The 25,736-nt window shown below is 48.5% G+C and overlaps 2 protein-coding genes across 5 annotated transcripts in view; one reads left to right on the top strand and one right to left on the bottom strand.

The window, feature by feature from the left end:
• Window positions 1-12: 12 nt before the first annotated feature.
• Window positions 13-7,879, top strand: LOC119218939 (zinc fingers and homeoboxes protein 1-like). Of its 2 annotated transcripts, none has more exons than XM_037473741.2 (8): window positions 13-957; window positions 1,980-2,292; window positions 2,554-3,174; window positions 3,307-3,433; window positions 3,574-4,767; window positions 4,879-5,010; window positions 5,086-5,489; window positions 6,023-7,879. In XM_037473741.2, exons 2-7 carry the CDS (start codon window positions 1,982-1,984, stop codon window positions 5,479-5,481), a joined length of 2,781 nt encoding a protein of 926 aa, XP_037329638.2. In that variant the 5' UTR covers window positions 13-957; window positions 1,980-1,981; the 3' UTR covers window positions 5,482-5,489; window positions 6,023-7,879. The 2 variants fall into 2 exon arrangements, with proteins under 2 accessions (XP_037329638.2, XP_037329637.2); XM_037473740.2 differs by having other exon boundaries at window positions 15-957; window positions 6,038-7,876.
• Window positions 7,880-20,911: 13,032 nt separating this feature from the next.
• The window catches only part of LOC119218936 (zinc fingers and homeoboxes protein 2-like), a 42,989-nt gene continuing 38,164 nt past the window's right edge, over window positions 20,912-25,736 (bottom strand). For all 3 annotated transcript variants that reach the window (XM_037473735.2, XM_062558451.1, XM_037473736.2), the window contains 2 exons: window positions 25,534-25,645; window positions 20,912-24,411 (listed from right to left, as the gene is read on the bottom strand). In XM_037473735.2, coding sequence (XP_037329632.2) covers window positions 25,537-25,645 — 109 coding nt within the window. In that variant the 3' untranslated portion in view covers window positions 20,912-24,411; window positions 25,534-25,536. The remainder of the gene's footprint in view (window positions 24,412-25,533; window positions 25,646-25,736) is intronic.

Below are 25,736 nucleotides of genomic sequence, written 5' to 3'. Positions count from 1 at the left end.
CTCAATAGTATAGAAATTATAACATCTAGTATAAAAAGGGGGTCAAATGTAGAATACCATCGTTAACTTCCGTTTAACGAGGATACCTTCAAAATAAATCCTTAGAAAGTAAACAAAACAATACAAAAACACGTAATGAAGCAATTAATAGATACAAATGTATTCGGAAAAAGAAAATATGTCACATTCAATACACAAGTAGTAAGAAAGCAGTATATAAAGACATATAAATATTCATTTGCGAAAAATAATGGTTTTATTGATTAATATTAATCACAGACACACCGCTTTTCATCAATATAATACACTACTAAAAATGTAAGTTAGGATTAAAAGTATCTACATGGTTATTAAATATTAAAAATAGTAGTATTCAATAGTTTATTTTGAGCGCAAATAACATATTCATTTTGTTTTAAAATGGTCCAAGGAGTTTATGACAGCAGTATATAATTGATGTGCATATCCCAGAATCAACAACCATGATACAAGTACTTTTAGATTTTAAATGCAGGAATATTATTTGTAAGAGTAGTGTTGCTACGTTGCTCACGTTAGTTGAACTCTAGCTAAAGCTTTTATTTTGGAAAATAAACCGAACCGGATGTGTTTGTTGGCCATTGCTCGCTTGGAGCGGCGGTATGAAAAAAATGGCCACCGTCGGATTCGGTGAACTATCGATGGCGTTTTTATTAAACTGTCCTTTTTAATAACGAAAGCAAACGAGCGAACTATGCGAGTCGTGCTGCTGCCGGCGGACAACCGCAGCTAACAGGCGCTAGCTTAGCTCGTCCACCGCCGTCGGAGGGGCTCTGCGTCCGGGGCTGAAGCAGATGGGCTCCTCGGTGAATTCGGGCTGAAAGGCGGAAGACTGCGCATCAACACATCGAGCCAGAGGCGCTACAGAGCTACAGCGATTCACCCGACCACCCCCCGTTAAGGAGGCTGATTCCCCAGGTAAACACGCACACGCACCGGGCCGAACGCGCTCCGTCTTCGGTGTCGGTGCGCGGGTCTCTGCCCGCCTCACGCCCGCCGCCACTTGCGGAGATCCCCGGTAAAACGCAGCTAGCTAGCCAGCTAAGCTAAGCTAACGTTAGCATAGGCTGCCGCTGCTGTTTGTTGACGTTTCCTCTCGGTTTATTAGAGCGAGATGAGAAGACGTGTCTGTGTGCGTGTGTGTGTGTGTGTGTGCGTGTGCGTGCGAGAATGTGTGTGTGTGTTTAATAAACAAGGTTCCAACAGTCTTTAAACGTCTTCCCTGCAGCAAAAGTTGTTTTAATAGTTCAATGAATTGATCTGATTATTATATATTTCCTACATTGCTGTCATACATATTGCTTGTATATTTGTATCTTATTGTACTTATTTGATTATATTCTATTTATTCTTATAGTGCACCAATTCAGTCCAATTTCTCTCCAACATATGTGGCATGAAATGGCATCTTATTCTTATTCTGACATTTTGCCTGATTGATCACTTTGATCAAGTGAAATCAACCCAACCCATAACAATTAAACCAATCTTAAGAGTTCTAAATGTTGATGGTGGAAAAATACCCGGAGGAACAAACAAGGCGCAAACAAGATGAATAATAGATTTATTACAAATAATTAACTGCATTTATACAACACCTCTAAGTACAAAGTTACAAAAAATCAAAGACTATTAACATAAAATAGAAATAAAACTCTGAAAGGTCAAGTAAAAAGATGAAAAGCAACAACATGAATAGTAGTAAATAATGAAGTAAAATACACAGCTACCATTCATGTATATATTTATGGAACATTTTTAATATTCTCCCCTTTGAGATCAATAAAATATGCCTGAAAATGTCCACAAATTTAATTTAGAATTTTTTTTTATTTTTAGAGAAGCTAAAGATGTGTTTTCTGCAGGAATGTTTCAGATTACAATTTCTAAACTCTGATATTTCCGCTGGTTTTGCCCTCCAAACATTTCTGCCCCACCAGAGATGGCGAGCCGGAGGAAGTCCACCACCCCGTGCATGGTCCCTGCCCGGGCCGCCGTGGACTCGGACCAGGAGATGGACGACGTGGTCGGCGCCGCAGAGTCGCAGGAGTGCGACGGCGCCGAAGAGGTGGAGGAGGCCCCCCCGGACCACAGCCTGGAGCCCGGCGCCGCTGAGGGGGGCTACGAGTGCAAATACTGCAGCTTCAGGACATCGGAGCTCAACCTGTTCACGGTGCACGTGGACACGGAGCACCCGGACGTGGTCACCAACACCTCGTACGTCTGCATGGAGTGTGACTACCACACCAAGAGGTAGAGCCCCTAGAACAATGCAGGCTTATTTACACCATCATCATACATCGGTATACGATGTCCGAACAGTTGAAATCACGCACACTTTAACTGGGCTCCAGTTTCAACTTTTCATCTTCTGTCATTTTCTCAAAGGTGGAAGTTTAGTTCATGGAAACAAAAAAGAAAACATGATGTTAGTTTAAACTTTAATTTGCTGACTTCTCTCCGATTTAATCCGTCTTTGTTGGTTTCCGACCCGGCTTTCTCTCCTCCGCCCAGTTACGACACGCTGCTGGCCCACAACGCTCGCCTCCACCCGGGCGAGGACAACTTCACCCGCACGATGGTGAAGCGCCACAACGAGACGGTGTTCCAGCAGACGGTCAACGACCTCACCTTCGACGGCGGCTTCGTGAAGGTGGAGGCGGAGGAGGAGACGGAGGAGGAGACGTCCCGCAGCAGCATCGCTCTGAGCAAGACGCCCATCATGAGGATCAGGAGCCGTCCGGAGCACAAGAAGTTCGCCGCCCTGCACAGGATGGCCCTCGACGACGTCATCAAGGTGGAGAGCGGCGAGGAGGGGGAGGAGGAGCCGCCCACGCTGTCTCCCGTCCCGACCGCCGCCCCCCCGCGCCTCATCCCCGTCTCCGCCCCGCTGCAGGTCCACGCCGTCCCACAGAGCATCGTGGTCAACAGCTCCAACATGCTGCAGTTCAGAGGGGGGTCAGGCGGCGGCGGGGGGGGTGGCGTGCTCCCCCCCGGGACGCTGGCCCAGGTGCTGTCGGCTCTGCAGAACCAGCAGAACTGCAGTCAGACGCAGCTCCTCATCCCCATCAGCAGCATCCCCACCTACAACACGGCCATGGACAACAACGTCCTGCTGGTCAGCGCCTACAACAGGTGACCCGCTCACACACACACACACACACACACACACACACACACACACACACACACACACACACAGAGACACACACACACACACAGCAGAAGAATGAACACGGTGTCATTGTTTCCTCTGGCGTGTCTCAGGTTTCCGTACCCTTCGGTCTCGGAGATCATGGGTTTGTCTTCGCAGACCAAGTTCAGCGAGGAGCAGATCAAAGTTTGGTTCTCCGCCCAGCGGCTGAAGCACGGAGTGAGCTGGACGCCGGAGGAGGTCGGTGCTGCTCCTCACTAACTCCACCTCTCGCTCACGTTCCCACCAATCGAAACGCACAGATCCCGGGCGTGTCAGCTGATGCTGAAGCTAATGGGCCGTAAAGTATAAACGCTCACTGTCCCGTTGTGGTCCCTCAGGTGGAGGAGGCGAGGAGGAAGAAGTTCAACGGCACGGTGCAGACCGTCCCTCAGACCATCACCGTCATCCCCGCCAACATCGCCGCGGCCGCCAACGGCCTCCAGTCCATCTTCCAGACCTGCCAGATCGTGGGCCAGCCGGGCCTCGTCCTCACGCAGGTGGGCGGCAGCGGGAGCGCCGTCCCGGTCTCGTCCCCCATCACGCTGACGGTCGCGGGCGTCCCCGGCAACCAGCCCAAAGCCGCCGAGCCGGCGGCCACCGAGTCCAAGACGGAGATGTCGGCCGGCGCGGCGCTCTCCCTGGACGCGGCGGCCAGGCCCAAGAAGTCCAAGGAGCAGCTGGCGGAGCTGAAGGCGAGCTACGGCCGCCGGCAGTTCGCCACGGAGGCGGAGATATCGCGGCTGATGCAGGTCACCAGGCTCTCCAAGCGCGCCATCAAGAAGTGGTTCAGCGACACGCGCTACAACCAGAGGAACTCCAAGGACCACCACGGCCTCCCGCTGGGCGAAGCCGCACCCGGCAGGGCGCCGGGGGGGGGGCGAGGGGGCGCGGGGAGGAACAGTGGGGGCCTCAACGACGGCGACGGCAACAACACCCCGGGCGCCGCCTCCACCTCCACCATCGTCATCGACTCCAGCGACGACGCCGCCAGCGACTGCTCCCCGATGTCCGGAGCCGCCTCGTCCACCACCAACCCGCGGGTCAAGTTCCGCCACGCCTTCCCCGACTTCACGCCGCAGAGGTTCAAGGAGAAAACCCCGGAGCAGCTGCTCGTCCTGGAGGCCAGCTTCCAGAAATCCGACACGCCCCCGGACGAGGAGCTGAGCCGGCTGCGCGCCGCCACCAAGCTGACGCGGCGCGAGGTGGACGCCTGGTTCACCGAGCGGCGGAAAATGCCCGCCAAGGAGGAGGAGGACGAGGAGGACGAGGAGGAGGAGGGGGCCTCGTCCTCGACGCGAGAACGCCAGAGCACGCCGCCCTCCGGCAGGAAGGTGGTGAAGAAGACGCCGGAGCAGCTCCACATCCTGAAGAAGGCCTTCGTCCGCTCGCAGTGGCCGACGTCAGAGGAGTACGACCAGATGGCGGAGGACAGCGGCCTGCCGAGGATCTACATCGTCAACTGGTTCGGAGACACGCGCTACGCCTGCAAGAACAGCAACCTCAAGTGGTACTACCTGTACCAGAGCGGGAAGGTACACGCCCCCTAAGGCTAATGCTAATGCTAACAGCGCACACGTGGTAAACTCACGGGGGTTTATTTGCATTTTGTCCACTTTAAAATATGCAACGTGTGTTTGTTGCAGGTGGACGAGGCGCTGAACGGCGGCCTGAAGACCCCGAAGAAGTCCAGGAAGCGGTTCCGCGGTTGGTCCAGGAGGACGCGGCGGCCGTACCCCTGCAAACGCTCCCCACAAGAGGGCGCCGCCACCATCAAGGTGGGTCTGTCGGACACGCATGTGTCCCCTGTCGGTCGACTGTCCTCGATGTGACGTCTGTCCCGCGTCCCGCAGGTGAAGTCGGGGAAGTCGTTCCTGAAGGACTACTTCCTCAAGCACCGCGGCCTCAGCGAGAGAGACCTGGACGACCTGGTGACCAAATCCAGCATGAGCTACGAGCAGGTGAGGGACTGGTTCTCCCAGACCGCCACCAGGGTGGAGGAGGGCCGGGAGCCCTTCAGCGAGGAGGAGGAGGAGGAAGACGAAGAGGAAGAGGTGGAGGAGGAAGAGGTGGAGGAGGAGGGGGTGGAGGAGGAGGTGGAGGAGGAGGAGGAGGATCCTGCAGACAATGAAGGAGAGATGGAGCTGAAAGAACAAGGAGAAGAAGCCACTGAAGATGAGGAGGAGGAAGTGATCCAGGAGGAGCCTCAAGGTGTCAGCCAATCACAGCCCCCCGAGGAGCAGACATGAGCTCAGAGGTGAGTCTGATTTCACTGTCTCTCTGAACCCAGATATGAGCTGTTGATGTCGTCATGGAAACGCAGACCATGAAATGAACACTGCAACCAAACAATGACTTGACTCATCAGGAATAATCCTGCCTGTTAGTCCTCTTCTCTGGTTTCATCAATCGGAACCAGAACAAAGTCCGAATCACAAAACACTGACGTAGAAGGTGTATCTACCTGCATTTACCTTTGGTAACTATGGTAACTATGGTCCCATCCCGGCCAGTGGTCTTGATCTGAGGCTCCAGACAGGTGACCCAGGTTCTGCTGGTCCATTGAAGCGACGCGTTATGAATAGTTCTGATCACATGATGGAGATCTTCTGCTTCCTGAAACTGGACGTTGTTTGTTACTCACTTCCTCCTCATGGCTGCAGCTGTTGTGAATGTTCTGGATCAGGTTGTCGTGTTGTTCTTTGGGGGGGGGGGCTTTGATGTGTTCAGTAGGTCAAAGTCTTTAAATGACTTTTGTTATTTGTTTGATGTTGTTGGATTCATTCTCAGTGTTTCCTGCCATAGCATCATCGTTACCGTGGAGACGACGCGTGTCAGTGTTTCTCAGCTGGCGGTTCGGGATCCAAAGATGGCCACCAGAGGCAGAGACAGGAAGTCACGGCTCGGCTGGAGGAGCGTTTGGGTCCCGACGCGACTGAGAAGCACTGAGATGATGGAAGGGACTCAGCAGGAAGTTTCTTCCTGAGGACGACTTTAGGGACCAATCACACGGCGCAGTGAGTTCAGCCTGCACGGACAACAAGGCTTTTATTTTGGCGAGTACAACTGGGATTTTGTGTCATTGTTTTCTTACTCAAAAAAGTGTTTTTAAAGTGGAGGTGAGACCTCGCACGGTTTTTTCTCAATAATTATAAATAACTTCTTGCAGAAAGGACCATTTTCTAAAGTGGACGTCTCAAAACAATGAGAACATAAAAATTGTTTTATCTGTGAATAGACTGAAATTAGTGCCATTCTGTTTATAAATACTTGATATGAATTAAAGAAATCAGCGCTGGATTGAATTCCACAATCCGTGTTTTGACTTTTTGTATTTCTTTTTTTTGTGACAACTAAATGAAATGGAGACTGAATCCATGTCTTTTATTCTGCTTTGAGTTCTTTTGATGGTTTCCATGTGAGCAGCGGTTTGGTTTCACTTTGTGATTTTACCTCCAAACGAGGAAACACAACTAAAGGGAGAAATCCACCTTAAAGTCAGAAAGAGCTTTTTTACTTTAAGTGTTTGGAATCAGCTTTTAAAAAGGCAGCTGACATAATATTCAGTTATGTATAAACTCCTCACCTACCGTTCATACCGGTGTTGCACTAATAATTGTACATTTACGCACTGCATTCTGGGTACAGCTCACAACAAGAAGGAACTCTGTTGCTACATGAAAACACAGGAGGACCAACCAGAGACCAGAGATGCTCCAACATTACCCACAAGCCTTTTGGGCTCAATGAATGAATGTGTTTAAATACCGTCACACACCTTCAGAATCTCAATACCTGGATGTGGATCTTGGTCCGTACGATGCAGCCCGTTCAAACATATCGATGAGCTCAGTGTCGCTAACGCTAACAGGCTGAATATGTTCTTCAGGTTGTTCCTCATTTAACGGACGAATCATAAATCAAGAAAGTTTAATGCTTTTAATGCTCAAAAGCATTTTCAGAGTTTCTGATCTGGTGGAAGATGTTTTTTTAGGTGGATTTTTCCTTTTAGCTCCTAGAACAATAAAAACAAGGATGTTACACATTTCTTCATTCAACCAACGAGCAGCAGTCAAAGGGAGATGAAATGGTTTTATTTGTGTCCTCGTCCAAAAAGCTAAAAGGCGTTTGTGCTTCTTCAGGAAACCAACTTTACCTCCTGCGACTTTTACACTTTAACCTTTTAATACCGAATGCATGAAAAGCTTCTCAGGCGCGTCTCGTTTTTGCCCCCAAAGTAAAAAACAATTAAACAGCAAATCATATCAAGGCGCGTTTATCTGCTCAAATAGGGGTGAACTATGGAAACGACATCAGGAGCTACAGATGATATTTTAGCGACACAGAACTTTGTAACTTTTCATATGGGGGGGGGCAGCTTGTGTTTTTCTTTCTTCTGTCACATCAACAACAATCAGCATCTTTTGAATTTATTTATTAACATTTGTATTTCTACACTGAATAAAAAGTCTGTATCCAAAACAATTTGACGGTTTTATGAATCTCTAACATTATCCTGCCTATAGATGCTTCAAGACTTGGGTCATGTGACCATCAGGGGTCACCTGACCCTCAGATGAGGGAGAATCCGAGGCAATATGCCGCTTCGACTTGATTCATTTGACGTTTCCAGCAGCAATGGATGAATCAATAAACCCTCATTAGTGATCAATATCTATATAATATTGTCCTTTAGATTCTTTCAGTGGTGAAACAGATGTTACTGATTACCCATAATTAGGGGGCGTATTTATTTAAATTCACATCTGCTTCTTATTTTAGACAACTCTGATTTATTTTTCTGCCGATATGAATCCAACTAAAATAAAGAATACTGAAATCCTTAGAAGCTCGTGGCCGTCTTCTGGTCTGCTGCCTGCAGATGGCGCCGTGAGCCCAAACACACACTTCACCAATACTACTAATACTCTGTTACCAGGAAAAGTACTCGCATGCGTTGTGTTTTAAAGGTGAGGCCTTTAACACACAGTTTTGTATTATATATTCAAATGAAAAAAATAAATTAATAAATACATAATAAGATAATAAATGAGCACAACAATTGCTCCTGTAAAATTAGGCAGAAGAAAAAGAAAAGGCTCCTGGATGCAGTTTACAAATTTACCAAATGGGACAATAAAGTGGATCCAGCCACCAGGGGGCGATCCAGATGTTTTAGCTTCTGCACATTGCAAAGATATAAGAATGAAGTAATATTCTGTATATTTTAATGAATGTCCTGGTGAAGAACAAACTGCTTACATATTGTGACATGAGAGAGAGAGAGAGAGACAGGAAGAGGGAGGCCTATTGCTGCTGTGGGTCATTCTGAGGACAACTCTGCTCCCTTCTGTTCTTCCTATGAAACACAAACACTCCCCTCGTCTCTGGTTCCTTTTCCAGACAGAAGACAGAATGTGACAAAAAGACACAAAAAGACACATCACAGGAAAAACTCCCCCAAAACGAAATAGGAAGAAACCTGAGTGAGAACATTGAAGGAGGATCCATCTCTCAGGATGGACAGAATGTGATGGATGTCCACCACCAGACATGGCGAGACCACCAACAGAAGAGACCACCACCAGACGTGACGAGACCACCACCACCAGACGTGACGAGACCACCACCAGACGAGACCACCACCAGACGTGTCCACCACCAGACATGACGAGACCACCACCAGAAGAGACCACCACCAGACGTGACGAGACCACCACCAGACCACCACCAGACGTGACGAGACCACCACCCGACCACCACCAGACGAGACCACCACCAGACGTGTCCACCACCAGACGTGACGAGACCCCCACCAGACCACCACTAGAAGAGACCACCACCAGACGAGACCACCACCAGACGAGACCACCACCAGACGTGACGAGACCACCACCAGACCACCACCAGACGTGACGTAACCACCACCAGAAGAGACCACCACCAGACCAGACCACCACCAGACGAGACCACCACCAGACGTGACGAGACCACCACTAGACCACCACCAGACGAGACCACCACCAGACGAGACCACCACCAGAAGAGACCACCACCAGACGAGACCACCACCAGACGAGACCACCACCAGACGTGTCCACCACCAGACGAGACCACCACCAGACGAGACCACCACCAGACGTGACGTAACCACCACCAGAAGAGACCACCACCAGACGTGACGAGACCACCACCAGACGTGACCACCACCAGACGTGACGTAACCACCACCAGACGAGACCACCACCAGACGAGACCACCACCAGACGTGACGTAACCACCACCAGAAGAGACCACCACCAGACGAGACCACCACCAGACGTGACGAGACCACCACCAGACGTGACGTAACCACCACCAGAAGAGACCACCACCAGACGAGACCACCACCAGACGTGACGAGACCACCACCAGACGTGACGTAACCACCACCAGAAGAGACCACCACCAGAAGAGACCACCACCAGACGAGACCACCACCAGACGTGACCACCACCAGACATGACGTAACCACCACCAGAAGAGACCACCACCAGACGTGACGAGACCACCACCAGACGTGACCACCACCAGACGTGACGTAACCACCACCAGACGAGACCACCACCAGACGTGACGTAACCACCACCAGAAGAGACCACCACCAGACGAGACCACCACCAGACGTGACGAGACCACCACCAGACGTGACGTAACCACCACCAGAAGAGACCACCACCAGACGTGACCACCACCAGACGTGACGTAACCACCACCAGAAGAGACCACCACCAGACGTGACGAGACCACCACCAGACGTGACCACCACCAGACGTGACGTAACCACCACCAGACGAGACCACCACCAGACGAGACCACCACCAGACGTGACGTAACCACCACCAGAAGAGACCACCACCAGACGAGACCACCACCAGACGTGACGAGACCACCACCAGACGTGACGTAACCACCACCAGAAGAGACCACCACCAGACGAGACCACCACCAGACGTGACCACCACCAGACGTGACGTAACCACCACCAGAAGAGACCACCACCAGACGTGACGAGACCACCACCAGACGTGACCACCACCAGACGTGACGTAACCACCACCAGACGAGACCACCACCAGACGTGACGTAACCACCACCAGAAGAGACCACCACCAGACGAGACCACCACCAGACGTGACGAGACCACCACCAGACGTGACGTAACCACCACCAGAAGAGACCACCACCAGACGAGACCACCACCAGACGTGACGAGACCACCACCAGACGTGACGTAACCACCACCAGAAGAGACCACCACCAGACGTGACCACCACCAGACGTGACGTAACCACCACCAGAAGAGACCACCACCAGACGTGACGAGACCACCACCAGACGTGACCACCACCAGACGTGACGTAACCACCACCAGACGAGACCACCACCAGACGAGACCACCACCAGACGTGACGTAACCACCACCAGAAGAGACCACCACCAGACGAGACCACCACCAGACGTGACGAGACCACCACCAGACGTGACGTAACCACCACCAGAAGAGACCACCACCAGACGAGACCACCACCAGACGTGACCACCACCAGACGTGACGTAACCACCACCAGAAGAGACCACCACCAGACGTGACGAGACCACCACCAGACGTGACCACCACCAGACGTGACGTAACCACCACCAGACGAGACCACCACCAGACGTGACGTAACCACCACCAGAAGAGACCACCACCAGACGAGACCACCACCAGACGTGACGAGACCACCACCAGACGTGACGTAACCACCACCAGAAGAGACCACCACCAGACGAGACCACCACCAGACGTGACGAGACCACCACCAGACGTGACGTAACCACCACCAGAAGAGACCACCACCAGACGTGACCACCACCAGACGTGACGTAACCACCACCAGAAGAGACCACCACCAGACGTGACGAGACCACCACCAGACGTGACCACCACCAGACGAGACCACCACCAGACGTGACGTAACCACCACCAGAAGAGACCACCACCAGACGAGACCACCACCAGACGTGACGTAACCACCACCAGACGAGACCACCACCAGACGAGACCACCACCAGACGTGACGTAACCACCACCAGAAGAGACCACCACCAGACGAGACCACCACCAGACGTGACGTGACCACCACCAGACGAGACCACCACCAGACGTGACGTGACCACCACCAGATGAAATAACCAAAAACATTTTAACCATTGGATATGAAGTTATTTAAATTCTGTCACAATGTGACATTTCAACGACTTACTATGAATCATTTCACTGAGCAGTAATTTAGATTCTTAGAGAACCCAAATCCGACGAGGTCGAAACTTTGGGAACAATCACCGAAGAATTGTTCAATGTTAAAAAAAGGTATAATGGGTACAGAGCTGGGAAATACACACGTATGTACACACACACACACACACACACACACTCTCACACACACACATGTACACAACATTTACATCAAAGGGTATTTTATTCTGATGGCCTCTCTGCCAAATCTTGTTTTCTAACCCTAACCCTAAAAAATAAAACCTAAAGTCCTCACAAAGTGTGCAAAGCCTCTCTTACACACACACACACAGACACACACACACACACACACACACACACACACACAGGTCTATTTGGGTCAGAGCTGAAATGAAAGTGTTGTTACTGCAGCATCACACAGTGTGTGTGTGTGTTTACAGTATAGCTATATATAGATAGTGGTGTGTGTGTGTGTGTGTGTGTGTGTATATAAGTGTGTGTCGGTCCTCCACTTGTCGGGGGGTGGGGGGGGGGGGGGGGGACGCATGGACGAGTGCGTCAGCGTCTGTCATGTTTATCCTCGTTCCTTTATGTCTCGCGTGTCGCATTAACCTATATTAACACCGCCAAAAGCTCCGCCTCTTCAAAGGCGGCGGCGCCGTTTGAGCGTGTCACTTCCAACGCGGCGCGGCGGGGGCTTTCTTTACGTTCCACAGATGCAAACTCCCCTGTGGAAAGTGGGCTGTTTTTGAAGAGCGATCCTCTGGAGGCAGATCCGTGTTGCGTGAGGTTCTCAGCGTTTTGTTCCTACCTCGGCGAGGGCGCCAGACGGGCGCGGTTCAACACGCCAAGACACACGTCTGCTGCTCACATCTTACGGTTCTATTCATGTGCAGCAACAGTGTGGAGCTACAGGTGAACAACCGGAACCATCCGAGGCCCCAGGCGGGATGAGGTTGTACTTCCTGTTTGGTCAGGTGATCGCTGCACTAGAAGGTGTTGACATGCTTCAGTGATGTTACGATGGAGAGTCGCCATCTTGCTTTCGGCCTTCATCATCATCCTGTTGTCTGCAACCTTACGTGACAAAAGAGGGCGGAGCTAAAAACACACTGAAATGATTCATCGGTGCCGGTGTTGGCCTGTCACTCACAATAAGCCCCGCCCTAAAGCATGCCCTGTTTGGTTTGACACCAGAGGAACATCAGGAGAAGAAGAGGCTGAAGCTCCAAAAGGTCCTTAAAGCACGCTGCGTCTCACACAGATGTTTGTGTACATCTGCATTGGGAGCAAAAGGAAAAGAGCCTGGAGACACTCGGGTAGAGACGATCAAAGGGTCCAACGAATCTTCACCGGTCCACGATGAAGACGTCTTTATGTCTTTATCTTATCAGGATTGTGAAGTGTAATAAAAATCCATCAGCAGATGAAGTCAATTCTTAAACTTAAATGACAAAAACTCCCTGATTCAAGCTACCAAAATGATTTTTTGTGCGTTATTTATCATTGTGTGTGTTTGCTTTATGTCAGGACGTCCTCATACTATGACTACAAAGAGTTCTTTCCTGATCAGCAGAAAGACATCTACCCCCCCGGAGCCCCCCCCTGAATACAGAGAAGCGAAGGGACGGATGATCCAGTAGAACCTTCAGCGTCACTTTGCATCCCGACACTCGTCAGACGTTCAGACAGTGATTTCAGCTCAGTTACATCAACCCCCCATGAGCCCCCCCCCCCCCCCCCCACCTGGGGAGACGGGACAAGGTCAGATGATGTTTCTCAGTTTGTACTTTAGAAGAAAAGGAGAAGTTTATTCCTGGAAACCTGGTGTGATGGAAGAGGTCAAAGGTCACAGAGAATCAAAAGGGACTAAAACCATCACAAAAAGACTTGATTCATGCAAATGGCAACAAGGAAAAAAGAGGTTCATCCTCTGGGGATCATGAATAGTTCATGCTCTGGGGATCATGAATAGCTCATCTTCTGGAGATTATGAATAGTTCATCCTCTGGGGATCATGAATAGCTCATCCTCTGGGGATCATGAATAGCTCATCCTCTGGGGATCATGAATAGCTCATTCTCTGGAGACCATAAATAGTTCATCCTCTGGGGATAATGAATAGTTCATCCTCTGGGGATTATAAATAGCTCATCTTCTGGAGATTATGAATAGTTCATCCTCTGGGGATCATGAATAGCTCATCCTCTGGGGACCATGAATAATTCATCCTCTGGAGATCATGAATAGCTCATCCTTTGGAGACCATGAATAGTTCATCCTCTGGGGATCATGAATAGCTCATCCTCTGGAGACCATGAATAGTTCATCCTCTGGGGATCATGAATAGCTCATCCTCTGGGGACCATGAATAGTTCATCCTCTGGGGACCATGAATAGTTCATCCTCTGGGGACCATGAATAGTTCATCCTCTGGGGATCATGAATAGCTCATCCTCTGGGGACCATGAATAGTTCATCCTCTGGGGATCATGAATAGCTCATCCTCTGGGGATCATGAATAGCTCATCCTCTGGGGATCATGAATAGCTCATTCTCTGGAGACCATAAATAGTTCATCCTCTGGGGATCATGAATAGTTCATCCTCTGGGGATCATGAATAGCTCATCCTCTGGGGATCATGAATAGCTCATTCTCTGGAGACCATAAATAGTTCATCCTCTGGGGATCATGAATAGTTCATCCTCTGGGGACCATGAATAATTCATTCTCTGGAGACCATGAATAGTTCATCCTCTGGGGATCATGAATAGCTCATCCTCTGGGGATCATGAATAGCTCATCCTCTGGAGACCATGAATAGTTCATCCTCTGGGGATCATGAATAGCTCATCCTCTGGGGATCATGAATAGCTCATCCTCTGGGGACCATGAATAGTTCATCCTCTGGGGATCATGAATAGCTCATCCTCTGGGGATCATGAATAGCTCATCCACTGGGGATCATGAATAGCTCATCCTCTGGAGACCATGAATAGTTCATCCTCTGGAGACCATGAACAGTTAATCCTCTGGGCATCACGAATCAGTTTAATCTAATTCAGAAGATCAACTCTAGGAATCAGAAGCAAGGAAATGTTACAAAAAGGTGTTTATTTCTCTGACTGACGTTGGGTCACAAGGACGTACCATGTGACCTCGCTGGAAACAGCTGGACGATCACGAGAAAACTGCACGTTCGTCTCCTGAAGATTCTTTGACGTCTCAAGTGGTGTCTTTTTTCATCGAAGGAACTGAAGGCGTGTTTGAATCCAACAACCTGCCCGAGGCCCTTGAGCAAGCTGCAGCGGGACAACGGCCCGCTTTGTCCTCACAGCGTCAAACCAGGACGAGGGGGTCAAGACGGGGACACGAGAGCTAACAAGGCGTCCTCGCGCCCCTCTGACATTTACGCCTCCTCACGTGGCGGCGTGTTGTGTGTGTGTGTGTGTATGTGTGTGTGTGTGTGTATGTGTGTGTGTGTGTGTGTGTGTGTTGCTTATTTTGAAATTGGATGAAAGTGATGGTTAAACTGTTAGAACAAAGCCCTCTGATTGGCTGCCTTCACTTTTGGATCTTTTCCATTTTTCCAGTCTGTGTTCATCCTACAAACTTAAATACCGGAAACATTTGGACTCAAATCCATTGTTTTAATTTAAATATTATTTTGCTTAAGTCGCATGAATGTTATTTTAATTATTTACATCATTATTTGTTTATAATCAATTTGATTTTGTTATTGTTACCATTTTGATCCTCAATTCTGTACAAACAGAAGTAGAAGTACTTCAGAATAAGTGTAATTATACTTCAAGTACCAGTAAAAGTACTCAGAATAACCTCTAATATGTATGTGAATTTTTATTATTATTATTATTATTAACACATTGAGTAAACATAGTCGCTCCTAAAATAAGGATGTTCATCTCTGAGAAATACAGATGAGAATATGGCAGATGTTTTAGTTAATGACGCTGATGAAATGTTATTTTTCACTTTGATTTGATTAAAGTCTTGAACGTACTTGGTGAGTTATTCTCAGCATCTCTGTTCTGTTAAATCACGTTTATTAAAACACAAAAGCAGTGACGGACTTTGTTCTACTGGTCCGTTTTCGCACGAATGAATAAACGACTCCTGCGTTTGTTACGTTCAATTAAACGCTGACGAAGTCTTGAAATCCCTTTTAGAAATAAAAGATCTAAATATGTGAGACTTTAACAGAAAGATCGTGTGATGAAACCAAGACTCTTTGAAGCGTTCCAAATAGCTTTAAACTGCTTTTCTCTCAGTCTCACAGGTGTAATATATGTTTAATATATACTACAATATATAGTCAATATGTTTAATATATATTACACCTGGGGAGTGGTGTACGCTCGCTTCAGTTTGATGGCTGGCTTCTCTTACGGAATAAATCGAATAAATCACAAGACACAAATTCACTTTGGTCGGTTCCTACTTGTGACCTTGAAAATAAACTTCTACTCATCGCAAAAAACATTCAGGTTACCGCGAGGTCTCAGTTATAAAGTCAGAGCTTCATGAGTTGAAGCGTCATTCTGTGTAGTGACCAGCAGGGGGCGACTCCTCTGCTCCCATAGACGTCTATGAGGAAATGACTCTACTTCTGTGTAGTGACCAGCAGGGGGCGACTCCTCTGCTCCCATAGACGTCTATGAGGAAATGACTCTACTTCTGTGTAGTGACCAGCAGGGGGCGACTCCTCTGCTCCCATAGACGTCTATGAGGAAATGACTCTACTTCTGTGTAGGGACCAGCAGGGGGCGACTCCTCTGCTCCCATAGACGTCTATGAGGAAATGACTCTACTTCTGTGTAGTGACCAGCAGGGGGCGACTCCTCTGCTCCCATAGACGTCTATGAGGAAATGACTCTACTTCTGTGTAGTGACCAGCAGGGGGCGACTCCTCTGCTCCCATAGACGTCTATGAGGAAATGACTCTACTTCTGTGTAGGGACCACCAGGGGGCGACTCCTCTGCTCCCATAGACGTCTATGAGGAAATGACTACTTCTGTGTAGTGACCAGCAGGGGGCGACTCCTCTGCTCCCATAGACGTCTATGAGGAAATGACTCTACTTCTGTGTAGTGACCAGCAGGGGGCGACTCCTCTGCTCCCATAGACGTCTATGAGGAAATTACTCTACTTCTGTGTAGTGACCAGCAGGGGGCGACTCCTCTGCTCCCATAGACGTATATGAGGAAATGACTCTACTTCTGTGTAGTGACCAGCAGGGGGCGACTCCTCTGCTCCCATAGACGTCTATGCGGAAATGACTCTACTTCTGTGTAGTGACCAGCAGGGGGCGACTCCTCTGCTCCCATAGACGTATATGAGGAAATGACTCTACTTCTGTGTAGTGACCAGCAGGGGGCGACTCCTCTGATCCCATAGACGTCTATGAGGAAATGACTACTTCTGTGTAGTGACCAGCAGGGGGCGACTCCTCTGCCCCCATAGACGTCTATGAGGAAATGACTCTACTTCTGTGTAGTGACCAGCAGGGGGCGACTCCTCTGCTCCCATAGACGTCTATGAGGAAATGACTCTACTTCTGTGTAGTGACCAGCAGGGGGCGACTCCTCTGCTCCCATAGACGTCTATGAGGAAATGACTCTACTTCTGTGTAGTGACCAGCAGGGGGCGACTCCTCTGCTCCCATAGACGTCTATGAGGAAATGACTCTACTTCTCTCTTGATTTATTCCCTCAGTAAACATTGTAAACATGAGTTTATGGTCTCAGTCTCTAGTTTCAAGTCTTCTCCAGGGATGTTTTAGGGCGGGGCTACACAATGATTGACAGGTCGTCACCACCACAGCCTTGTCTCATGTCCTTGTCTGTAAACGTTACAGTGAATACGTGTACTTATTATAAACATCGCACACACACACACACAAACACACACACAAACACACACACACACACCTCCCTCTGGGGACGTTACCGACATCTGCTCAGAGTCTGAAACGTGTTTGTGAGAAAGTGAGTAAAAGTGAGATTGAGGGGAAATCTGAAGCGTTTTTTGTGCGTGTTTCGGGCAAAATAGAATGTGAAAATGAGAAATGTGTGAATACGTCTGTGAAAGAGACGCAAAGTGTGGCTGAGTGCAGAGTGCAGAGTGTGTGTGTGTGTGTGTTGTGGCCTCTTCCAGCTGTTGTTTCTTCTTTTCTCTGCGGAGAAAAAACAAAACTAGAAATGATCCAAATGTGGCCTCAAAAAAGAAGAATTTATCTCATTTATTGAAGAACTTCACAATCCCCCCCAAAGACCCCCCCCCCCGACTGGAACCACCGCGCTTGTGAGGAGCAGATGGCGTCCAACGTTTGGAGACAATACAACAATAAAAACAGGAAAATGTTGTGTATTGTTTCTGTTTTAACACTTTCTGATTAACAAATGAATCATTTATTACCAAATGTTTACACACAAAATGCATTAAAGATAAAACCAAGTTAAACACTTAATGAGCAGCTGTAAATAAAACCTTAATTGACTGAATAATAATGAAGTCTCAAAAAATCAAACACAATCATTTAAGTGAGTAAAACACATTTTGACAATTCAATAACAAATAAAAGTCATTATTTAAATACAAATAAAACCAAATCCTTTTACGATAAATGAATGAAATAAAGAGGGATGGATCCAACACTTGATACGTGACGTTATTGCATCGTCCTTTCAACCTGAGCATCTTCATCAGCATCTTCATCACCTGCTGAGCGTCACGTCAGCGTCTTTGATCTCATCTGAAGTTCTAAAGCAGCTCCGGAGGACGTTGGTTCGCGACCCGCCGTCACAGGAACCACAGAAGAAGAAGCTCCTGTCACACTGAGAAGGTGTTTCATCTTCTCAAAGCGTTTGTTGTGATTGTAACAAATAGAACGTCCACAGGATGAAGACCGAGGCACCGAGATCCAGATGTGTGCAGAGGAAATTTGGGGAAAGCAGCTGGATGCTTTGATGGAGCTGGATGTTCAGGTCGTGATGCTGAAGGAGCTTTCGTCTTTTTCACAGACTTTTATCCTCGGTGAATCTACACTTTTATTGTTTTCTGTTATTCTCAAACGAGCTTCACTCTGGTAACAAGTCGTGTGTGAGCAAAGTCTTAGAGACACACGTGTGTGTGTGTGTCTGTGTGTGTCGCCTCACTCACCAGCTGCCAAAAATACTGACGCGTTAAGAGCCGCCCCCTCCTCCTCTTCCTCCTCCTCCTCCTCCTGAAAAAACGGGTTGAAAAGTTCAGTGTGAAATTACATTGCAGACAGAGCTGTGTGTGACTGTGTGTGTGTGTGACTGTGTGTGTGTGTGACTGTGTGTGTGTGTGACTGTGTGTGTGTGTGTGACTGTGTGTGCGACTGTGTGTGTGTGTGCGACTGTGTGTGTGTGTGACTGTGTGTGTGTGTGTGACTGTGTGTGTGTGTGTGACTGTGTGTGTGTGTGACTGTGTGTGTGTGTGACTGTGTGTGTGTGTGTGACTGTGTGTGTGTGTGACTGTGTGTGTGTGACTGTGTGTGTGTGTGTGACTGTGTGTGTGTGTGTGACTGTGTGTGTGTGTGACTGTGTGTATTGTTCTGCCTTTTAGCTCCATAGTCATGCAGTGTGTGTGTGTGTGTGGGGGGGGGGGCAGATGAGCGTGTTTCCACGGCGATACAGATGTGGTAGCACCCGTCTCCCGTACTCATGGCATCTGGCTGTGTGAAAAGAACCCGGCTTGGGGGGGTTATGGTGTGTGTGTGTGTGTGTGTGTGTGTTGGGGGGGGGGGGGGGGGGGGGGGGTCGATGTGAAATTCAAAACACGGCTGAATGTCGTTGATTTGAATCATTAAAAAAATCTGTGGAATCTTTATTTTGAAATTCCAGCACAGGCGGCATGGGGGAGGGGGGGTGTGGGTTCACGACCTCGGTTCTCTTACATCCCTCTCGCCATGGCAACAGGTCACAATGGTCGTGATGACATTTCTTAATTCATTCATTCTGATAAACGTCGTTGAGAAGGGCCACCCCCCCCCCCAGTCATTACTTTATTTATTTAGATTCTAGATTCAATCAATGAGTCTGATCCAACACACACATTTAGTTCTTTGCTTTACTACCTTTGTGTGATTTTACCATCACATGACGCCTCGTTTAATTTCCTCTCATACGTTTGGATTCATATCAGCTGTGGTTCATATAACGTTAAGTCAGGACCTTAAACGCATCGTGCTGCGTTCAGGGACACATCCGAAGCCATGAAGCGACCGTGTACCAATATTACAAAATGTGGTCCAACGCTGAATTAAAATGTGTCACATCAAAGACCAGCCAACCCAATCCTGGCTGACCTCTGACCTCCCTTTGATGTCCCTGCAGTCACGGATAGACGATGACATTATTATTCTGCACACTGCGAGCTGTGAGGGGGGTGGGGTTAAACACCACCTTTCTAAGCGCTTCCCCCAGATTTAAAGGAGCTCCAGTGAAGCACGTTTCTTCATCTCAGCTCTTTGGACATTACAAAGTGCAAATGTATATTAAAAATATGCACAGGAATACAGAGATATAATAGTGTGGGGAGAAAAGGAAACACTTTTAAAAATGAGGAATAATTTAAAGAATATATTTGATTGCAGATGAAGGCGCTTTATGTTCCATTTTATCTCTGGGATTCACCAGCGTGACGTGTTGAAGAGGAGCTTCACAGGAAGTCTCTCCCATAACGTGGTGTGAGGAGTAGGAACCTTTAGATTCTACCTGGACTCCAGTTCGACTCCACTGCCGAGTTCAAAAGGAGGACTCATAGTTACCGGATTTCCCACAGGGCCCAAACGCAGCATCACACACACACACACACACACACACACACACACCATCCTTTGGTCTATCTGCAGAGACACGAGCTGAAGCCCCAGAGTTCGATGCACAGCGTGAACATTTAATCACTAGTAGAAGTACACTTTTACACAATAACACAATAACACAGCTCAGAGTTTGCAGCAAATCAAAGAACAGACTCGCTGGCAGAGTTGTTTTTTTTGTTTGAGTCAGTGATGTCGCCACATCTCATTGGTCACAAACCTCATTTCATCATGGAAGACCATTTCCACCCTCCATACAACTCCTATTGTCTTTCTAGTCGAGGGGGTCGATGCTGCGCTGTGATTGGTCCATCTGCTTCTGAAGGGCGGGACTTAAGGAAGGGTAGATAAGGTCGTCACCCATTGGTTGCTGGTCTGCTGGTTGCGTAGGCTTCTATAGGACTAGAGGAGTCGCCCCCTTGTGGTCACTTCAGAGAATGCAGCTTTAACGGGAGTATGTCAATGCTACGCTACGATTGGTCCGTCTGGATCTGAGGGGCGGGACTAGACGACACAGGAACACACACAGAGTGAAGAGTACCCTTTGAAGAAAGGCTGTGTTTTATTTAAATACAGCAGACATCAACAGCTTGATTTGCTCACCTGGGCCACAGAAACGAGAGCTCGAATACTTTTCAAATCAAAGAAAACATATTGATGGCTATTTTTTGTCACTACAAGTGAATAAAATACACAATGAACTGGGGCCCAAACGGAGGAGGTGAAGCGTCATTTCGGGCAACAAAGCGTCTTTTTCACGTCAGGAACAAAACTGAAAAACCACCCGGTGCTCCGAATGGACCCGACTTAAAAATGCTGGTATTTTGAAGTTAAAAATCAAACGCACCTCGAGTTGTGAAGGGCGGGTTTGAAGCAGCGTTCGAGCCGGTCTCTGAGCCGGTCGCTTGATAGTAGCAGTAGTAGAAGCAGAACCTCAGGTATGAAGCAGGGCTGGCCTCAACTCCCCCTAAGAACACATGTAGGGCACTTAGGCCCCCCCCCCCAGCGAAAGACATCGTGGAGCGCTCTGCAGTTTGATCTAATAATAACTCCATTGGCTCCATTGGCTCCAACGGGAGTTTTATGGACGTTTCTCCGCTGGAACGTCTCAACCTTCAGGTTCTTTTGTTCGTCCGTTGTTGACAGAATGCAGCTCACATGAACCCTGTCAGTGCCGTCAGAATTCTGACTTCATTCGAGTCAACGTTTTACCAAAAAGCTCCTTTGAAGACATCTCGTCTTGAAACGCTTCCTCGAGCTTCTAAAGTGACTTTGAAAATGTTAAAAACGATCAGAGCCTCCAGTTTCACTTTGGTCGTTTTTTCAGTTTTGTTCAAAGTGTGATTTAGAAACTTGGGGACGGATAGAGACCCCCGAAGGACATACAGAGACCCCAGAAGGACGGATAGACCCCCGAAGGACGGATAGAGACCGTTGAAAGACGAATAGAGACCGCCGAAGGATGGATAGAGACCCCCAAAGGACAGACAGAGACCCACGAAGGACGGCTAGAGACCCCCGAAGAACGGATAGAGACCCCTAAGGACGGATAGAGACAGTTGAAAGACGGATAGAGACCCCCAAAGGACAGACAGAGACCCACGAAGGACGGCTAGAGACCCCCGAAGGACAGACAGAGACCCCCGAAGGACAGATAGAGACCCACGAAGGACGGATAGAGACCCCCGAAGGACGGATAGAGACCGTTGAAAGACGGATAGAGACCCCCGAAGGACGGATTGAGACCCCCGAAGGACGGATAGAGACCGTTGAAAGACGGATAGAGACCCCCCAAGGACGGATTGAGACCCCTAAGGACGGATAGAGACAGTTGAAAGACGGATAGAGACCACCGAAGGACGAATAGAGACCCACGAAGGACAGACAGAGACCCCCGAAGGACAGATAGAGACCCACGAAGGACGGATAGAGACCCACGAAGGACAGACAGAGACCCCCGAAGGACAGATAGAGACCCACGAAGGACGGATAGAGACCCCCGAAGGACGGATAGAGACCCACGAAGGACGGATAGAGACCGTTGAAAGACGGATAGAGACCCCCGAAGGACGGATTGAGACCCCTAAGGACGGATTGAGACCCCCGAAGGACGGATAGAGACCGTTGAAAGACGGATAGAGACCCCCGAAGGACGGATTGAGACCCCTAAGGACGGATTGAGACCCCCTAAGGACGGACAGAGACCGCCGAAGGACAGACAGAGACCCCCAAAGGAGGAATAGAGACCGTTGGAGGACGGATAGAGACCCCCTTACAAGGACGCTGTTTGAGAAGAAATGTCCGTTTCGTAAAGCGTTTAAATGCATCCGTTTGGTAATATTCATTCAAGCTCGTCCCACAATTTGTGCCGATTGGTAAAAAGTGACAACTTTAGAGTTTAAAGTTCATCCAAAAACGGACCCGGAAATGTTTCAAGGGGCCAAAACATCTGGTGGTTGAATCCCTAACGGGGGATGATCGGTGTGCTGAATACATTCATTCAGTCATCAGAAAAACATTCAAGCCCTACCTCCTCAGGGTGGAAGCCCCTCCCCCTCAGAGTGGAAGCCCCTCCCCCTGGTGCTGTTAGCTGAGGCCAGCCCTGTTTAATCGGACCAGGACACAGAAGCGATACATGAAGAAGCTCATTTCTTGTTTCACTATTATTCTTTTCTGTCGGAGTGGAACTAGTTTGTCTTACAGGAGTGTTTGAAGGGACCAAGACAGGAAGAAACAAAAATCTACCAAACAGGAGACAGAGAGGACAGAAAGTAAGAGGACAAAGTGGACGAGGGGAGAGACATCAGACACACAAAGAGTCAGAGACGCAGGGAGGACAGTTTGATTCTGGATCGGAGGGTTTTCACTTTGAGGAGATACAACGTTTGACTTGAATCCTTCTGCGTGTTCACAGCTTCTGTTGTTGTTGTTGTTGTTGTTTGTTCCTTTTTAAAACAAAAGTCCAGTCGTACGAGAAAGAAGTGTCGATTGTCTTCAAGTTTTTACTTTTTCTGTCTTTTTTTTTCTTCTTCTTTTTCTTCAAAAAGGGTTCCAGACAGAGTGGCTACAATAATAATAATAATGATAATTATAATAATTATAATAATGACATCATAATAGCACTTCACCACAATAAAAAAAAGAATTGGAAAAATGGTCCAAAAGGTGCTTTTTAGTTTTAGAAAATCAGATTTTATGTGAAGTTCTCCCTCCCCTCCCTCCCCCCCCCCCCCCTGGAGGAGCAGGAAGGAGAAGTTTATACTCCGTTTTTTCTTGTTTTTTTTGTTGCAGTGGTTCCACATAACAAATAATAATAAAATAAGAGAAGACGACGCAGCTGGCAGCGATTTTCGAGTCCATCAACCGACCAAACAATACATAAAGAACGGGGGGGAGGGGGGGGGGGCTTGCTCCCATTTTACAAAATGTAACAAAATCTTGTACGCAAAAATTTGTACAAATCTGTATCAATACAGAAAAACATGAAAGCAACAAAGAAACCATATTTACAAGGAGCAGAAGAACTCTCTTTCCAGAGGTGGGGAGATGGGGGGGGGGGGCAGGTCTCGCCCTTGGCACTCGGCGATGTCCTGTATTTTGATTGATTGTTGTTGGGACTGCTGCACACGCTTCCCGCCTCCTCACGTCTCCACGGCAACGCGGGTCACACACGACTTCGCCCCAGCCGCCAAGAACCTAGCTAGCGACTGCTAGCTCAACGCGCTTCTCCCCATTCTGACTGTGGCCGTGTTGCATTGTGGGTAATGTTGAATGATAAATCTGTCCAACACATTAAAGCACTCTGCACTCTGTGTAGCACCGAGTCGCTCCTCCATATTCAAAAGAAAATAAAAGCCCCCTGACTGTGGACGGGGGTCGGATTCCTGGGGGGGGAGGGGGGGGGCGATGCAGTGTGTGAGCCGGGATGCGACAATCACAAGTAAAAATTAAAAGGACAAAAATGTCAATCTCGGAAAGATGGAAAAACAATCAGTTTCCTTCTCCTCAGCAGCGGCGAATCCTCTCGTCACCTGAGACGGACAGAAGAGAAGAGAAGGCATCAGAAACACACACACACACACACACACACACACACACACACACACACACACACACACACACACACACACACACACGCCACAGGAGGAAGATCAGAAACGAAGATTCAGCTCCAAAACCACTGAAGATAAAGTGAGTTGAGTCACACGAATAAAATCAGATCAACGGATATTTAGAAAAGAAACAATAAATGATGATGATGATGAACAGAAACGCTGTTGTTTTACTCCTTTATGAGATGATCCTTTCTGGGTTTTCACTGGATCATTTTATTTATTAAAATGCGGCTGTTTGATAAAGCTTCTCCTTCTCTGCGTCTCGAGGGATAAACGATGCAGAATCTTGATATTTTATCGGTGTGTAAAAGAGAAAACTTCAACACAACCAACACACGTTAGTATGAAGCAGGTTGTGACACGGAGGAGGTTGCCGTGGCGACCGGAGGTCGACACAAACACGCGCATGCACACAAACAAACAACAGCATGCAACGGACCCCGCCCCTCTGGCACGGGAGGCGAGGAAAACAAACGCATCCCACCAGGATCTAGTCCAAGAAGTATTGATCAGTTGTAATAAATTTTATTTTTTATTTCACTAGAACGTTTTTAGATTAAAATGAAGGATTTTCTTTTTAAATAGACCTTAAAGAACAGGAAAACACAGCAGCATGTTGCCCACTTAGTGATGATTGATTATTAATGATTGATCAGTGATGATTGATTAGCTGTCAGGCGTCAGAGACAAGTCATTTGAAGCTTTGTGGAAACATTCAAACTTTCCTTCTCCTGTCAGAACAGTCGGGGGAGGCAGCGAGCCCCCCCCCTCCCCCCCCCTCACCGGGCCTTTCATCCATCTAACTTTACCTCACCGGGGGGCTGCTGCTATTTCAGGAATCCAATAAACGTTTGGTTTTTCTAAATCTGTACCAGAAGTTCAGTGTTTGTCACTGAAGCCAAAACCCAAGGGGGGGGGTATGGGGGGGGTATGGGGGGGCTGGTTTGTTGCCCGGGATCGGGGGGGGGGGGGGACATGTTCAGCCCAGGTTCATCCTCAGAGGACCAGGACTTTCTTTAGGGGGGGGGGGGTACTTACCATTCATCCAGTCATCTTCCTCTCTCTCCTCGAGTGTCCCTCCTCCACCCAGCCGCCGAACAGCTCCCGCGCTCCTCCGCTCTTCAGCTCCACCGAGTTCTGCTGCATCAGCCTGTGGGGGGGGGGGGGGGGGGAGGGGGGTTTAATACAAAATGACCAATATGGAACATGTCACTTTATAAATGGATCACTTCTTAATCTGC

This window comes from Pungitius pungitius, chromosome 17 (assembly GCF_949316345.1).
Source record: "Pungitius pungitius chromosome 17, fPunPun2.1, whole genome shotgun sequence".
Classification (NCBI taxonomy): Eukaryota; Metazoa; Chordata; class Actinopteri; order Perciformes; family Gasterosteidae; genus Pungitius; species Pungitius pungitius.
The sequence above is the reverse complement of the archived record's forward strand: the minus strand, read 5'-3'. Positions and strand labels throughout refer to the sequence as shown.